The 18,537-nt window shown below is 46.0% G+C and overlaps 1 protein-coding gene across 2 annotated transcripts in view; it reads right to left on the reverse strand.

Annotated features, from left to right (window-relative positions):
• The window catches only part of B4GALNT2 (beta-1,4-N-acetyl-galactosaminyltransferase 2 (SID blood group)), a 36,188-nt gene that overhangs the window by 10,891 nt on the left and 6,760 nt on the right, over positions 1–18,537 (reverse strand). For both annotated transcript variants that reach the window (XM_081837963.1, XM_081837964.1), the window contains exons 3-6: positions 11,672–11,809; positions 5,122–5,228; positions 4,340–4,377; positions 2,540–2,720 (exon numbers count right to left, since the gene is read on the reverse strand). In XM_081837963.1, the coding sequence (XP_081694089.1) occupies positions 2,540–2,720; positions 4,340–4,377; positions 5,122–5,228; positions 11,672–11,809 (464 nt within the window). The remainder of the gene's footprint in view (positions 1–2,539; positions 2,721–4,339; positions 4,378–5,121; positions 5,229–11,671; positions 11,810–18,537) is intronic.

The raw sequence follows: 18,537 nt of genomic DNA on the forward strand, positions 1-18,537 counted from the left end.
AATTGGCTGTGCATTCACAGAAACAATACTCTTCTCTATAGTCTTATCACAATATCAAATGTTTATCTTGCACATAAAAGGTACAGGTAAAGGGACCCCTGACCATTAGGTCCAGTCGTGACCGACTCTGGGCTCATCTCGCTTTATTGGCCGAGGGAGTTGGCGTACAGCTTCCGGGTCATGTGGCCAGCATGACTAAGCCGCTTCTGGCGAACCAGAGCAGCGCACGGAAATGCCATTTACCTTCCTGCCAGAGTGGTACCTATTTATCTACTTGCACTTTGACGTGCTTTCGAACTGCTAGGTTAGTAGGAGCAGGGACTGAGAGCAACAGGAGCTCACCCCGTCGCGGGGATTCAAACCGCTAACCTTCTGATCGGCAAGTCCTAGGCTCTGTGGTTTAACCTACAGCGCCACCCGCGTCCATCTTGCACATAAAGTGCGATAATATAGATGGAGTCCTAGGCTCTGTGGTTTAACCTACAGCGCCACCCGCGTCCATCTTGCACATAAAGTGCGATAATATAGATGGAAGTCGCAATAAATCAGTTCATTCATAAAGACCAAATATCTGCTAGTTTCTGTTCCACATATGTTCATAAAGTCCAAATTGGAGCCTACTACAGTTCCACAGTGTTGACAAGGATTTCCTGAATAATGCCTTGTTTTGCTCTCATGGGCTTCATCAGTGGTACATATTCTAAGTAATATAACTGAATATAATTCAACATATTTTAACAAATTAAAATTAAATAAGATTAAGATTATATAGATTACAGTGGTGCCTCGCAAGACGAAATTAATTCGTTCCGCGAGTTTTTTCGTCTTGTGATTTTTTCGTCTTGCGAAGCCCGGACTTTGAAAAAGCTTCAAAAATACCAAAGTCTTCAAAAACCTCAAAAAAGGCTACCACACCACGTGCTATGAGTTGCTCCTCGAAGTGAATGCACGGTTTTAAGAAAAAGGAAACAAACTTGCAAGACAAAGGAAACAAACTTGCAAGGCGTTTTCGTCTTGCGAAGCAAGCCCATAGGGAAATCTGTCTTGCGAAGCAACTCAAAAAACGAAAAACCCTTTCGTTTTGCGCGTTTTTCGTCTTCCGAGGCATTCGTCTTGCGAGTTACCACTGTATATAGACTATATGGACATTGTAACAGTTGTTGTTCACTGCAGAAACCACTATGTTATAAATTCTATTATCTTGATACTTCACATATGGTATGTACTTCCATAGCACAATTGTTTCTATAATTTTAATTAGACTCCAATTTGGACTTTATGAGCATATGTGGAACAGAAACTAGCAGATATGAATAAGCTGATTTATTGGGACTTCCATCTATATTATTGCACTTTATGTGTTGTTTATGTGCGAGATAAACATTTGATATTGTGATAAGAATATATAGAAGAGTATTGCTTATGTGAATGCACAGCCGGTTACATCTTGTGGGAACTGCAACCCAGCAGCACCCAAGAAGGTCACAGGTTTCCTATTCATGTTTTTAAAGTCTTGTCATTATGTTGTCCTAATCAAGTGGTACTTTATCCTTTGGCAACCATATGCTACCAAGGTTACAAGGCAATCATTAACCTCGCAATATTATTGGAAGCTTCCTTATACTTATAAGGGACGCGGGTGGCACTGTGGTTTAAACCACAGCCTCTTGGGTTTGCTGATTGGAAGGTCGGCGGTTCAAATCCCTGTGACGGGGTGAGCTCCCATTGCTCTGTCCCAGCTCCTGCCAAACTAGCAGTTCAAAAGCACACCAGTGCAAGTGGATAAATAGGTACCGCTGCGGCAGGAAGGTAAACGGCTTTTCCGTGTGCTCTGGCTTCCATCAGGGTATTCTGTTGCACCAGAAGCGGTTTAGTCATGCTGGCCACACAACCCGGAAAGCTGTCTGTGGAGAAACGCCAGTTCCCTTGGGCTGAAAGCGAGATGAGCACTGCAACCCCATAGTCGCCTTTGACTGGGCTTAACCATCCAGGGGGTCCTTCACCTTACCTTTTTCCTTACATTTGCAAATCTAAGCCTTTTAAAAAATGCCAAGACTTTGAACCTTGGACCATACACACCCAAAGCATGTTCCCCATCACTGAATTATGGTCCACACCAAGTCAATCAAAGATTTGTAGAGCTGGAAGGGACCGCAAGGTCATCAACCCCCTGCAATGCAGGAACCTATCATTTTCTCTGCTTTCAGTGCTATTTAGAGGGTGCCTATTTTAATCAACCATCTCAAATGTCAGTTCTGACTGGGCAGCAATATTCTTCCACAAAACTTTTCCAATCCCCCGCCCCCAGGTCTTCAAAACGAGGAGGACAAGCCATTTTCAACATCGCAAAGCATTTTATCAAGAAATAAAGCAAGATCTGAAAAGATAATAATTCACTGCCTCCTTGTGGCATTTGTTCAAAAGGGGGGAATGGCCGGAAAGCTGCTCAAAAGCGTCTTGCAATAATTATAACACGGATTTCAGGCTGGTGAAGTCAAAGGGCAATCAATGCTTGTCCCGTAATAGCAATCCAACTCACCCAGATCCACAACATCGAGTAGATACTCTGTGCTTGTGTACGTGATGTGTTCCAGGATGTAATTCAGTAGCTTCACATGGGGAGTAGAGATGGTCAGCTTCTTTTCCCCTCGCCCACCTACCACGTCTTGGGATACATCAGCCAGGGTGTTGAGAGCGCCAAATGAAGCTTGTAGGATCACCTGGAGATTTTGGGTCCCAAAAAAAGTCTTAGGAGCAAATAAAATCCCTCCATTTTCATCTAAATCAGGTGATACACAAACGGACATCAGCAGGAAATGGGGGGGGGGGGTAAACAGAAGGTCAGAAATCAGGGGATGTCCAGTTCTGGGTACCACAATTTAAGAAGGATGCTGACAAGCTGGAACGTACACAGAGGAGGGCGATTGGGAAGATCAAGGGTCCGGAAACCAAGCCTTATGAGGAACAGTTGAAGGAGCTGTGTAGGTTTAGCCTGGAAAAGAGGAGACTGGGAGGAGATACGATAGCCATCTTCTAAGATCTTAAGGGCTGTCACATGGAGGATGGAGCAAGGCCTGCTCTGGAGGGCAGGACTCCCATGGCTTCAAGTTACAAGGAAGGAAATTCAGACACAACTTCAGAAGACATTTCTGACAGCAAGCTGTTTGACAGTGGGACAGACTTCCTTGGGAAGTTGTGGCCTCTTATTCCTTGGAGGTTTGTAAGCAGAGTTTGGATCCTCATGAGAAGAGAAGACTCCCTGGAAAAGACCCTGATGTTGGGAAAGATGGAGGGCACAAGGAGAAGGGGACGACAGAGGATGAGATGGTTGGACAATGTTCTCGAAGCTACTAACATGAGTTTGACCAAACTGTGGGAGGCAGTGGAAGACAGGAGTGCCTGGCGTGCTCTGGTCCATGGTGTCCTGAAGAGTCAGACACAACTAAACAACTAAACAACAACAACATGTCATGGATGATCTAGTTGAGATTCCTGACTTGCAGAACATGGATTATTATTTTGATTGGAATGTAACTGGATTAAATTAGACTTTAGAAGCAGAATTAAAATAATTTACCAAACCTGTAATTCTAGCATGCAGGGGGGGGGGGGGAGGCACCAAAATTATACAATTGGAAAGTTGATTACTTGATGTTTGATATTTGATTTGGTATTGTGATTTGATATGGATATAATGAGGCTTATTTTGGATGCTTGTAATTGAATACTAATAATTTTTTTTTAAAGATTCCTAAATTGGGGGGGGGGGGGTTGGATTAGATGACCCTTGGGATCCCTTCCAACTCCATGATCTATGAGAGCTCTGTGAGTAAGCTTTGTGAGCTGAGTGTTTACCAGCGGTGGTGCGTTTCCATGTGGAGGCATGACAGCCACTGGCCCGTGGCTGTCTCAATCACTGGCAGAATCCGTCAGTGGGCGTTTCTTGAACTTCTTCCAGCAAAGAAGCTCTTTGACGCCTAGTCTCCGCCTACTCTCCCTGCGCAGAAGCCTTCTGCGCAAGGAGGGTGTGGGCAGCGGAGGACCCGTGCTCTCCCCGCTGGTCCCCGAAGAGGAGTCATGGGACCGCCTCGCCGATTCCCCCATCTGCCCCCCTTCTCCACTGGTGCTACGCTGATTTCCTTCCCCAGAAGATGGGCTGCTTCTCCTCATCCCGGGACGCTCTCCAGAATCCCTCTGGAGCTCTCTCTCTCCCTCTGGCTCCGATGGCAGTTCCCTGACACATTCCATTGTTATGCATTGACTCTTTCAGCTGCGTTGTTTGATAATTCAGAAAGTGGGAGCATACAATGAAACATAATTAATGAGAACACAAAGTTACCTGGAGGTTTTCTGTACTTGCTCCATGGAAACCAAGCCCTTTAAGAACAAAAGCAACCACAGATCTGCCATTAATACTCTTCCAATTTTCCGTTCCCCACACCCCACCAAGTCCAGCAAAGCTTGATTTACAGAGTTGGCTGCAATACTCTCCCGAGAAAGAAACAATTGAGCCCAAACCAGCATGCTAAGAAGACAAAAAGCTATAAGCACTCTTAAGGAAAGTGGCCACTGTGTCCAAAAGTTTGAAAGGAAATAAAATTGTTTCAGTTTGTGAACACCAGCATTTCTGTGACCTTTGAACTGCTTGTCTAATTTTTCACTCTCTTGCCTCAGCTTGCCAATCACAGGCTCCTTAGATGCCAAGAGGACCTAAAACCGAACACCAAACAGAGGGCTTTGTGTGACATGTTTGTTTGTTCAGTATTAAGGAACACAGACACACATGGTATGGGTGCCCTGTCTGTGGTCTCCTTGATACCAAGTGAAATGTCAACTAGTCAACTTAGAATTTCTGCAGTACAGAACCAGCTAAAGCCTTAGGTCAGGGGTTGGCTAACTACGGTCCGCAGGCCAGATCCAGGCCAATTGCCCTCTGGATCCGGCCCACGGACGTTCCATAGATTGGCGATTCTGTTTGTTAATTTTTTTATCATTCTTTCCCCCCCGGAAGTGCCATTTTTCCCCTCAAAAAAAAAGTTTGCTGACCCCTGCCTTGGGTCAGTAACCTTTATTAACTGTTTAATGTTTCCAAATGTCATTCAGCTACGTCTGTTAACATACCTGGAATTACCATGGTGTGCAAAGGCATCACCTCAGCTCCTTGAATCGGATAGCTTAAAGGAGTGTTTGGCTGAGCAATAAGGACATCTTTTGTCTCAAAGGGATACCTAGGTCAAAGCAAAGAGACAGGACTTGAGTCTTCAGAAGCCATGTTGCGAGTGTGGGAATCACAGGCAAGGAAACTGTTTAAAAAGTAAAATAAAAAATAGCCCACCTGCCCAAAATACACACTTTGAGCAGAGCAACTGGCCCCGTTTTCTCTGGGATAATTAACTTGCAGGCTTGAACAACATCACAATACAGCGACTAGGTCCAACTATAGATCATAACAAAGGCTGCGTAGAAACTGACAACTTAAAACACAGCCAGGCCATTCTTTTTCTCAAGTAGGATTGAAGGCCATTTGTGGGAAAATGCGACAGAACACAGTATTTCACAAGGCAAGGCAGGTTACATATTTATTGTGCTTAGCGACATGCATGCACCACTTTCCAAATCAGAGGTGGGAGTGCGTGAGATACAGAATATATGCAAATGTGTAAACAGCCACAAAGAGTTATTCCCCCCCCACAGAATTCTCCTCAGGCATAGTGGTTTGACAAAAAATCCCTCTGGGAATTGTAGCTCTGTGAGGGGAACAGAGGTCTCCTGACTACTCTCAGCAGCCTTAATGAACTACAGCTCTCAGAATTGGGGGGTGGAGGGAGGGAGAGCCATAACTGTTAATGTGGTATAATCGGCAAGGGACTTTGAGGTGCTTTCGAACTGCTAGGTTGGCAGGAGCAGGGACCGAGCAACGGGAGCTCACCGCGTCGTGGGGATTCAAACCGCCGAGCTTCTGATTGGCAAGTCCTAGGCTCTGTGGTTTAACCCACGGCGCCACCCATGTCCCTCTGTTTTTCCTATTTTCATCCAAAAAATGTTGGAAGGTATGGAGTTATGCAACGCTCGAGTCAATGAGATAAGTAACTAGACAACCTAGTTGTCTTCTTTGGAGGTCTTTAAGCAGAGGCTTGACAACCATATGTCAGGAGTGCTCTGATGGTGTTTCCTGCTTGGCAGGGGGTTGGACTCGATGGCCCTTGTGGTCTCTTCCAACTCTATGATTCTATGATTCTATTCTATTCTAACCTTTAGAAGACATCTGAACGGAGCCCTGCATAGGGTATGTTCAAATTTGTTTAATGTCTTATTATGTTTTTATATATGTTGGAAGCTGCCCAGAGCGGCTGGAGCAACCCAGTCAGATGGGTGGGGAATAATAATAGTAAAATAGTAATAGTAAAAGGACGTCCCTGTTTTCATTGCAGGGTATGATTAGTGCTTGAAATATATATTGTGAATGTGGCCCGTGTTCCAGCTAATACAACATGCTATTCTCACAACGTCTCTCTGGGAATCCTATAACCAGCACAAGAGCACCCACAGTCCCTCATGACTTAACACACCTTTGTCTCAGGAGTTGTCAGCCACATTTTCCACAAGAGAGACTCAATACTTCAGGCCTGGAAGGATAAACCTTCACCACCTACACAATGGACTGAAGAACTAAATGCCCTTGCTACATGTGAACATATTATTATGGGTTTGCGTGTGCCTTGACTCACCCAATGGCTAAATTCATCACTCTAATGGTGCTGGATCTAGTGGGTGTTAATCAATGCTTGGAATATTAAGACGGGCTGCCAGATGCTGAATTTAACAGTGTCAAAACACAGGCCAGGTTTCCTGCCCCCTACCAGGAAATTGCTTGGGAGAAAATGGGCCACTAGAAGGGAACAAAGACAGGCAGCAGAGCCATGAGCTAAGATGGCAAAGGGGTGCGGCCCCTCCTCCCTGAACTCTGTGTTATTTAGCAGAGACAAAGGTAAGTAGCAGTCGTAGTAGAGGTTTAAGATTACAGTTTCACTGTAATGTGAAATGGTGCATTTTGGTAAACGCAGCAAGCTGAAGAGGGGGGGGGGGCAGCAGTTGGAATTCAAGGCTGCAGGAATGGGAGAAACGGAACCCTCCTGGGGTGTAACGCTGTAAGCTCCTCCATTATAGGCTCAGGTTGTATATGTGTGTAAATAAACCATATATACTAAAGTTACAGATAGGTAGCCGTGTTGGTCTGCCATAGTCAAAACAAAATAAAAAAAATCTTTCCAGTAGCACCTTAACGACCAACTAAGGTAGTTCTAGGTATGAGCTTTCGTGTGCATGCACACTTCTTCAGATACACTGAAACAGAAGTCACCAGACCCTTCTATATAGTGAGAAGGTGGGGAGGGGTATTACTCAGAAGGGTGGTGGGAATGGGTGATTGGCAGATAGCTGTGATGAGCCTGTTGACGACTCTTAACGACTGCAATAGGTCTTACAGGAAGCTATCAGCCAATCACCCATTCCCACCACCCTTCTGAGTAATACCCTCCCCACCTTCTCACTATATAGAAGGGTCTGGTGACTTCTGTTTCAGTGTATCTGAAGAAGTGTGCATGCACACGAAAGCTCATACCAAGAACTGACTTAGTTGGTCTTTAAGGTGCTACTGGAAAGAATTTTTTTATTTTTTTTCATATATACTAAAGACACCCCGGTCTCCGCTGTGCCTCATTTCCAAAGGAAACACGAACCCTGAGTGAGAGCCCAGACCCTTCGAATGCTGCACTGCTGTGGAGATTGGTGTTTATAAAAAGCATTGTCACAAGCCACCTCAATTTCACTTGGCTACCTACAAAGACATTTGGATGGCGTCTATCAGTTTGTATGTGTAACTTCCGTACATCCGGAATGTATGGAAGTGAGAGCTGGACCATCAAGAAGGCTGATCGCCGAAGAATTGATGCTTTTGAATTATGGTGCTGGAGGAGACTCTTGAGAGTCCCATGGACTGCAAGAAGATCAAACGTATCCATTCTTAAGGAAATCAGTCCTGAGTGCTCACTGGAAGGACAGGTCCTGAAGCTGAGGCTCCAATACTTTGGCCACCTCATGAGAAGAGAAGACTCCCTGGAAAAGACCCTGATGTTGGGAAAGATGGAGGGCACAAGGAGAAGGGGACGACAGAGGACGAGATGGTTGGACAGTGTTCTCGAAGCTACCAGCATGAGTTTGACCAAACTGCGGGAGGCAGTGGAAGACAGGGGTGCCTGGTGCGCTCTGGTCCATGGGGTCACAAAGAGTCGGACATGACTAAACGACTAAACAACAACAACATGTGTAACTTAAGATGGACAAAGAGATGCTAATTGTATATGTTATTGCAAACCAGTGGGTTTTTCCTCTCCCTGTTTCCCCCTTCTCCTGCTTTCTCTTTCTTTATAAATTTGCAAAAAAAAGTTAAGTAATTAAAAAAATGAAAAGGAGTGCGCAAATAAGGAGAACTAAGCCAAATCTTCTCCATTATCTCTGTTCCCTCAAGCATGTCTCCTTCCATTCTGTTTCCTTTCCTGCCCCTGCTAGTGCCAACTGGCAATTTCCCATATAACCAGGGATTGGAAACCTAGAGATGTAAAATTTCTGGAAATTTTGAAGCCACGAGGAAAAAAACGTCTGTCCCCCTCCCCCCACCCCCCGGAGAAAATGAAAATTTTGGAAAAATTGAAAAAAAAGTTCACTGTGGAGTAGTTTTACAAATTGCATGAAACAATTATGCTTGCAATAAAACAGGTAACCACCCCCCTTTCCCTCAAAAAACAACAAAAAAGCAAGAAACCATCAACATAAAAAATAATCAGATTTGCCCTTCAGCACCAACAGCAAATAAAGTTAAGGTCCACCTCAGTATTTAAGCTCCATAGAAGGTCTACCCTTTGAGTAAAGGTAAAAAGGTAAAGGTACCCCTGCCCATACGGGCCAGTCGTGTTCGACTCTAGGGTTGTGCGCCCATCTCACTTAAGAGGCCGGGGGCCAGCGCTGTCGGGAGACACTTCTGGGTCACGTGGCCAGCGTGACAAGCTGCATTTGGCGAGCCAGCGCAGCACACGGAAACGCCATTTACCTTCCCGCTAGTAAGTGGTCCCTATTTATCTACTTGCACCCGGGGGTGCTTTCGAACTGCTAGGTTGGCAGGCGCTGGGACCGAGCAACGGGAGCGCACCCTGCCGTGGGGATTCGAACCGCCGACCTGACGATTGGCAAGTCCTAGGCACTGAGGTTTTACCCACAGCGCCACCCGCGTCCCTACCCTTTGAGTGGCACTTTTTAAAAAATAAACAAAACAAGACACAAAGATATACATGCAGTTTATTCTATCTCATTTTCTGAACTACTGCTATCATTTTCGATTTCTTCTTCCTCTTCCTCTTCCTCTTTGTCATTTTCCTCATGGACTTCTAAAAAATGGCCTTGGAAAAAAACACGGGGGGGGGGACCCGCCCCCCCTGTTTTTTTGGTCCCCCCCTCCCAGGCCTTCCCATATTTACTTGAGGACAGCCGGGGCAAAGCATTAGGCAATTTTTTTTGCATGCCAGGCCCAGAGGTAACCAACATCCAGTTACTGAATAGTATGTTGCACAAAGGCTCAAACACTGCTTGAAAGGAAAATGAGTGTGTGTGTGTTTTTTAAAGTGAATTTGTTATTATATATTATAAACCGCATGATGGTAAGAGAGCTTTCTAAACAGTTTACAAAAATATACAACAGGACATGAAAATGATTGATAAAACATAGTTAAAAGCAGGTATGTAAGAGTATTCAAAAGATGATTAAAGTCGGCAGTGGTTAAAAGGAAGTAAATTGCATGCAGCTTCTACGTGTTCAGATGGGCTGGCCCTAACAAAAATGTTTTGAGCAGTTGCTGGAAAGAGTACAGTGAGAGACCTGGCCTGGTGTCAGTCGGCAGGGAGCTCCAAAGTGTGGGTGCTGGAAGGCCTGGGGAAAAGACGGAAAAATTGGGGAGGACACACAGGTTTTTTTCTGTTTTTCCCCAAAGCCATTTTTTTCAGGAAAAATGAAAAATATAATAATAATAGTGTGTGGAATATTCAAACTATATCAAACCATTATTTTTTTTCAAATTTTCTGGAAATTTGAAAACCCATTTCCCCCAATTTTTCTGGTTTTTTTCCAGGCCTTCCCATCTCTAGAAACCTGTGGCGCTCTGAAATGTTTCTGAACGACAACTCCCATCATCCCTGCTCAACATTGGTTGGTTGGGGATGATGGGAGTTTGCATCCAAAAGCATGACAAACTAACTTTTAGTACGACTAACTTTTAGAACTGAATGTCATCAGATGCGATGATAGCCGCTGGATTTTGATTTGGGGACACCCATTTGTAAAGAAGCATTCGTTTCAAGGAAGAGCGCAAATGAACCTCAAACGTTGGTTTCAAGAGGCTTTTAACGGTTGGTGCAGGTTTTATTTTGAGATGCTGTTGCTGCTGGAGAAAGTGGCATTTATATGGGTAAGGGTAAAGGTACCACTGACAGTTAGGTCCAGTCACGGACGACTCTGGGGTTGCAGCGCTCATCTCGCTCTATAGGTCGAGGGAGCCGGCGTTTCTCCACAGACAGCTTCCGGGTCATGTGGCCAGCATGACTAAGCCACTTCTGGTGAACCAGAGCAGCGCACGGAAATGCCGTTTACCTTCCCATCAAAGCAGTACCTATTTATCTACTTGCACTTTGACGTGCTTTCGAACTGCTAGGTGGGCAGGAGCTGGGACCAAGCAACAGGAGCTCACCCCGTCGCAGGGATTCAAACGCTGAATTTCTGATCAGCAAGCCCTAGGCTCTGTGGTTTAGACCACAGCGCCACCCGTGTCCCATTTATATGGGAGACCAAGTTAATGATACCTGCAAGGAACTGAAGCTTTTGGGAAAGTACTGCATGGTCCGTGTAATGGTTCTAGGGGGTTGCTCGTGCGTAAGTTGGCGCCACACCTGGCTGGGTTACCTGGGTGAACCCTTTCTGTCCGGACAGCCACCCATCCGTGGCTGTCTCAATCGCTGGCAGAATCCGTCAGTGGGCATTTCTTGAACTTCTTCCAGCAAAGAAGTTCTTTGACGCCCAGTCTCCTCCTACTCTCCCTGCGCGGAAGTCTTCTGCGCAGGGAGGGTGTGGGCAGCGGAGGACCCATGCTCTCCCCGCTGGTCTCCGGCGAGGAGTCCGGGAGCCTTCTCTCCGATTCCCCCATCTGCCCCCTTCTCCACTGGTGCTACACTGATTTCCTTCCCCAGCGGATGGGCTGCCTCTCTCCCTACTGGGACCCTCTCTGGCATCCCTCTGGAGCCTTCCCTCCGCCTCTGGCTCCGATGGCAGTTCCCTGACAGTCCGCTAATAATCTGATGTGGAGACAACAACTCTTTTTTTTTGCCTAATCCAGATATAGGCAACCCGTGACACTCCAGGTGTGATTGCCCCTATCCCAGAACATCAACCATTCTGGCTGCGGCTGATGGGAGCTAGAGTACAATTTCACTAGGGAGGCGGGTGAACACAGGTTCCCGATCCCTGGTCAAATCCATGAAGATAACCCTTATGACCCACCACAACCCTTGCAGTTATGTTGTAAAGTTCTTGAAAATGCAGTTCTGGTTCACATGGGTAAGTTAACATTACCTTCGCTGATAATCCACAAATTCCTTCTCGCGCCTTTCTGTGACAGCAGCAAGCTTATCCTTATCAATATAGTTCCCCAACTGATAGACTGTCAGCTTTTTGGCTCCGACACACTCGCAGCGGTTTTTTGGTCCTAGCCTGTTTTGGACAGGGTGGAGAGGGGCAAGCAGGAGAGAACAGAGGAAAAAAGAATAATAGTTAAGGACCATTAATATAAAATAAAGTTACCTTTTGTGAGTAGCTGCACAACATCTTACACTGGAGACCCAACTATGCTTGAAATTGTATAAAATAAAAGGAATTGTCCACAAAGTATAAAACTTAGAGAGAATTTAATAAAACTTTTCTTATATTAAATACGTATTTGTATGTTCCAGAAATGCTACAAAAACACAGTTTGCAACAACAACAAAAAGAACACACAGTTCTTTGACAGGGAACACTGAAACTATTGGCCATTAATAATTTCTCCAATGGCAACTCTCTGTGTAGAAAGATAGATGGAGAATTTTCTTTTATGATTATCTTGTGGAAGTCCACCAAAATCCCACGAAAATTTGTTGCACATGGCCATCACATTTGTTCAGAAAATTAGGCCAAGTGGCAGGATCGCTGTAGTTCAAATTACAAGTTCTTTTATAAAAAATATACGCAAAAATATGTTGAAGCGGTTTGCGTGCCAGGGCGCAGTCCCACCCACCCTCTGGGAGCCAAACCTCAGATCAAGGAAATCACAAGACAATATATTTGGGATTAAAATGGCCACAACTTTATTAAAATTTCAGATGTAGGAAACCTTGGCTTAGGCATTGGGTGTGCATTCCTCTCAGCCCCTTGCTGTGTTCTCTCTGTTGGGGGTCTGAGGCAAGACAGGGTCAGTTGGGAACATGGGGACACTGCAAAATGTGCGTTTACACAGCTGGCCCCCCTTCCGCGTTGCTGAGGTAAATTCTATGGCCCAGTGCTGTGCGTTTGTGGTCAGAGACTCCCCTCAAGACCCCTTTAACGGGGAACCCTGATATCACCTCTGCAAAAGGAGAAAGTCACCACACCACCCCTTCGATTGCTGGACTAAAGGTTTCCGCCCAAGGCCTAAAACCGCCAAAGTTGTGACAATTGCTAAGGGGAAGGCAAAACCTGCAGAGCAGGGGAAATTCCCTCCCTGTTTTGAAAAAACAGCAACCATCGACCGAATGTAGCAACACCCAAGGGAGAAATGTTAGCCTGTCAGGAAAGGTAGAATTAGAGGGAGAGCCAAGTAGCTGATGATGCTCCAGGGTTGACTGTGGTGCCGGAGTCAGTCCCGGCCCCCTTTTAAATCTTTGGAGCGGACTATGGAGCAGCCTGATTAGTCATGGTCTGCTCCTCTGCCCCCCCCCAGCCACTGTGGATTGGTCAATTTGAAATTGGGTTTTGGCGGAAACCCAGAAGGGACCGCGATGGCCAAGGGGGGCGGAGCAATGGCCAGCAGAGCGGCGGGGCTTTGCGAAGACGGTGGGGCCACAAACCACGTCCATCATCTGGTGAGCATTGCAGCAATAAAAACACAAAACTGTGCAATAAAAACCATTAAAAGGTGAAAACAAACTTCAAGTAGCCATTGCAGAAGGTCCAAATGCTTCTATGATAGCCGATATAAAAATCCTAACGTGCCAGTGTGAGATTAAGAAATAAAGAAAAATTACAAGCAAGGGTGTGCCTCAAACTCAGTCTGGAAAGTCCCCATGAACTGCGTACACAGGGTAAAGAAATCCAAGGGGCGTAGGCCCATATCTGATAATAGATGAAGTGGTTAGTGTAGAGTGGACAATGTATTAGAAATGTGTTGAACTCTGATAAGTAGATTGTAAGCCAAGCCTCTGAGAGAGGGGCGGCAGCTGTAGGGATAAAACTGCTGCGCTTACGCCTGATCGAGGCTCTTCGTATCTACGGGTACGGAGGGTCCGCCTTTGCAAACGCGACTAATAAAAGGGTTAACCTTATATTGAAGTCCTTTGTCTGTTTGTTTCCACGAACGACTTCTCACAATTCTGGCGCCCAACGTGGGGCTCTTGACGGGTGGCTTGAGCGATACTCGGACCCCGGGCAGGCGCCCCTCCGTCCTTTCGGAGTGGCTCGGGGCTGGGATTTGTTCATAGCGATCCACAAGGGCTAAGACAGGACTCAATATAGGTGGGAGAGACAGTCTCGATTATTAGTGGTCAGGGACCGCGAGAGCCCAGCGGGGACGCCCGCCTGTTCACTAGTCGCGAGAAGCGGCGCTGGACTGTATTGGGTGAGTAGACGTGAGAATTTTGTAAACTGTGTTACGGGGCGGGGGTGAGAGACTCGTCTCTTGAGTGAAAGAGAGGTTCCATACGGACGCATGAGTGTGGATCAGGGCTCTGCCCTGACGAGAGGATTAGCTTGCGGTTCCGTCTATCCCGCGAGGGAAGCGGCCAGGCGATTCCGTGTGATTGTGATAGAGAGTGAAGTTGGAGACATTGTAAACCATGGGTAAGGGTCAGAGTAAGAGACAGAAGGAGATAAATGTGAAGGGTCCTATAGACCCTAATAGTCCATTAGGGCAAGTATTAATACAATGGAATGAGGATTATATGAGACAATATACAGTTGGTTTGTCAAAAGTGACTATGATTAACTTCTGTAGGGTGATTTGGCCAAAATACCCTATAGGGTCGGACAAAATGTACAACTGGAACCCTGAGGGGGAGACTGAAAGGTATTGGATGACACAATTGAAAAAGTACCTTATAGAAAATAAGAGGAACAGGAGGATGGGTTAAAATGGGAAGAAATAAAAAGGACACTGATCGGGGCCCCGGTCTTAGCATTGCCCAGTCTTCAGCAACCGTTCCACTTGTATGTAACGATCGGTTCCCAGACTGCTGTAGGGGTCTTGGCCCAAAAGAGAGGGGGGCGATATCAGCCAGTTGCATATCTTAGCAAAACCCTGGAACCAGTAGTACGGGCATGGCCCACCTGCATCCAGGCAGTGGCAGCAGCGGCTGTATTGGTGGTTGAGAGTAGAAAATTGACTTTTGGAGGGGCCCTAATAGTTCATAGCCCACATCAAATATCTACTGTGATGACGGGGGCAGCCTCCACCTGGATGACGGACGGTCGCTTAGTAAAATATGAAACTATTTTGAGGACAAGCCCCAATATTACTCTGGGAACTGACCGAAATTTAAATCCAGCTGAGTTTCTGATCGGGGAAAGAAAAGAGTGGGAGCCAGATGAACATGACTGTATGAGTACTATACAATTAATGTCAAAAGTCCGGGAAGATTTGTCAGAAGTGCCCCTGGCGGAAGGAGAAAGATGGTACACTGATGGTTCAAGTTATGTTGAAGAAGGGAGGAGAAAATCAGGATACGCTATAGTTAAAGAAGATGGGGAAATTCTCGAAAGCGGGGCTTTGCCGGCAACCTGGTCGGCTCAGAAATGTGAAATCATGGCCCTGATACGGGCTCTCGAGTTGGCAAGGGGCTTAGAGGTAACCATATGGACAGACTCCCGCTACGCATGGGGGGTGGTACATACTTTTGGTAGAACTTGGCGGGACCGGGGATATATTAAGGCGGATGGAAAGCAAATAGAACACATGGCATTGTTAGAAAGGCTATTGAATGCCCTTACTGGACCAGAAAAGGTGGCAGTGGTTCATATTTCAGCCCACACCAAAGGAACGAGTCCCGAAGAAGAAGGAAACAGGTGGGCTGATTTGAGAGCGAAGGAAGCCGCCAAGGGCATCCCTAGAGCCACACTGGTTCAACAATATAGTTTGAAAATACCTGTCTTGACCAAAGCAGACACAGAAAACCTGGTTTTTACCCCCCAAGAAATTGATTATATGAAGAAGGAGGGATGGAAACAGAGGGATAATGGATGGGAAACCCCAGCAGGGCAAGTGGTAATACCAAAAGCTATAATGATGGGGATCCTAGAAAAGGTGCATGAGGGTGGGCACTTCGGGACGGAAGCAATGATCAATATGGTAAGACCCCTATATTGGAGTAAGGACATGTGGCCTATGGCACATGCCATAGCCTGGAAATGTTTGATATGTCAAAAAGTAAACAAGACCAGGGCCAAAACAACTGAGAGAGGAGGGAGGCCGTTAGCAGTATGGCCTTTCCAAAGAGTGCAGGTAGATTTCACTGAACTACCCGAAAGGGGGGGCAGAAATATTTATTGGTGTTCAAGGATCATCTCACAGGGTGGATAGAGGCTTTCCCTAGCAGGAAGGCGACGGCGCAGGTGGTTACTAAGGCTGTTCTAGAACATATCGTTCCCCGGTTTGGTATAATCGAGGCCATAGATTCAGATAGAGGCACACACTTTACCCAGAAAGTGTTACAAGAAGTGATGGTAGCCCTGGGGATTAAATGGGACCTCCACACACCATGGCATCCTGAAAGCAGTGGGAAGGTAGAAAGGGTGAATGCAGAAATTAAAAAACACTTAACTAAATTATACTTGGAAAATGGGCTACCCTGGACGAAAAACCTTTCCCTGGCTTTGTTAAGAATACGAATAGCACCAAGAAAGGACCTGGGACTCTCCCCCTTCGAATTGGTGATGGGAAGACCATACCTAGCCCAGCTGGGTCAGCCCCTGGTAGAATTTAAAGATTTGTTCCTAAGAAAATATTTGCGGTCACTCTCCCAGTCTTTGTTGTCTCTTCATAGACGTGGCGTTTTGGTCCAGCGTCCTCCACTATTGGAACATCAGCACACATTTCAGCCTGGTGACCGGGTCCTGATAAAAGCGTGGAAGGCGGAGAAGCTACAACCTGCTTGGGAAGGTCCGTTCCAGGTACTGCTTACCACCGAATCTGCAGTAAGGACCAGAGAGCACGGGTGGATGCACTATCATAGGGTCAAGAAAGCTCCGCAAGATTGGAGGGTATCTGTTGATTCAGACAACGCACTAAAGGTGACGCTTACCAATCAGGGAACCAGGAACCAGAGAGGACTCAAACGCTGACCTTAATGTGCCTATTCTGTGATTGCAAGTGCTTCTATGAATGTTGTTGTTGTGCCCATTGTGAGTGTTGTGTACTATGCGTGCATTGTACAAGGTTATGTAACATAATCTTCATAGAGGACATAATTATCCAATATTGCACAATCACCTTAGAAGGAGAGGTCCATTGTAGTCTGACTAGAACCCCTACAGTGGTGCAAGCAGTGGACCAATTAAGACAGAAACAATGACAAGGGAGGGAGTAAAGAAAGTAGTGATGGGAATTGGCCTGTTGATCATGTTAAGGGGTGTCACGGCCAAAGAAATTCAGAATTGTGACCAGTGCATCCAGACTACTAAGACTGGGACTATGATTACACGAACTCTAATGTATTACAACGTTGCTCTAGAATGTGTGAAAAAAATTAGATCCCTGTGTCCATAATCAGACCCAATATTTTAGATGCAAAACTAGAGAAAATAAGACAGAATGTTACGAGCCCCTAGCAGTGGGACCCATTACGTCCAGCATATATGTATATGGATATAAAGGGGGAACAGCAAACAAAGCAAGCGAGAGAGCGTCCATGTTTTCCCTAGCACAAACTAGGCAGGGATATATAGCCCATAACTCCACCAGGGGCACAGCGAAGATACATGTTTGCTTTGATGCGTGCATTGCCATCGCCAAGGGGCAAGGGCCTAACAATCAAGCTGGAGTCACCCGTGGATCATTAAGCTGGGAGAGATCCTATCTCCAAAAGAATAAGTACCTGTCCCAGCAGGTTGCCGGTTTTAATGTAGGGGCCACTTGGACGACAAATTATTGGTATACCGGTGAGGTGGAAGGGACACCCCCATATCGGGGCCCAGAGGGGATCAATATCACCAAGGGGGCGGCTTTAACGGCCTGTATTTCGGGGAAATGCAACCCTGTATGTTTATGGGCTAAGGAACGTCCTTCCACTAGCCCCAAATATATTCATTTTGGTTTGGGGATAGATGGAACCGGAAGGGATCCTTATGGGTATCTGATCATAAAAATACATACCACAAAAGTTAGCAAAAAGCTCATTTCAGTATATGAGAGCTTCGAGGAAGAAATACAGCAGTTAAACAACTTACCCCTACCCCCAAGAGCCCATAACATGTTTTTAAGCCTGGCTGAGACCATCGCCAAAGAGTTAACTGTGAGGAATTGTTTCGTGTGTGGAGGAACAAACATGGGAGACCAATGGCCTTGGGTGGCTCACGAGGTAAATTACACTGAGGTCTGGAGAAATGAAAAGAAATACACATACTATCATCCAGGCAATGAGATACGAACCCATACCGACAAATGAGGAGGAGAGAAATCACTGGGAGCAGCTATGTGAGTTTGAGGCAAGGTATAAAAGAGAGGGGGGATTGTGAGATTAAGAAATAAAGAAAAATTACAAGCAAGGGTGTGCCTCAAACTCAGTCTGGAAAGTCCCCATGAAGTGCGTACACAGGATAAAGAAATCCAAGGGGCGTAGGCCCATATCTGATAATAGATGAAGTGGTTAGTGTAGAGTGGACAATGTATTAGAAATGTGTTGAACTCTGATAAGTAGATTGTAAGCCAAGCCTCTGAGAGAGGGGCGGCAGCTGTAGGGATAAAACTGCTGCGCTTACCCCTGATCGAGGCTCTTCGTATCTACGTACGAGGGTCCGCCTTTGCAAACGCGACTAATAAAAGGGTTAACCTTATATTGAAGTCCTTTGTCTGTTTGTTTCCACTAACGACTTCTCACACCAGGGAGCAACCAGCAAAGTGAGCTTATCAGATGCATATTCATCATCCAGAAACAATTGCCTCACAAGGAAGTCCATGACAATTTTATGACACTGCTGCAATTTTGGGGGCAGGGCTG

This window comes from Podarcis erhardii (genome assembly GCF_964252035.2).
Source record: "Podarcis erhardii genome assembly, chromosome: 13".
NCBI lineage: Eukaryota > Metazoa > Chordata > Lepidosauria > Squamata > Lacertidae > Podarcis > Podarcis erhardii.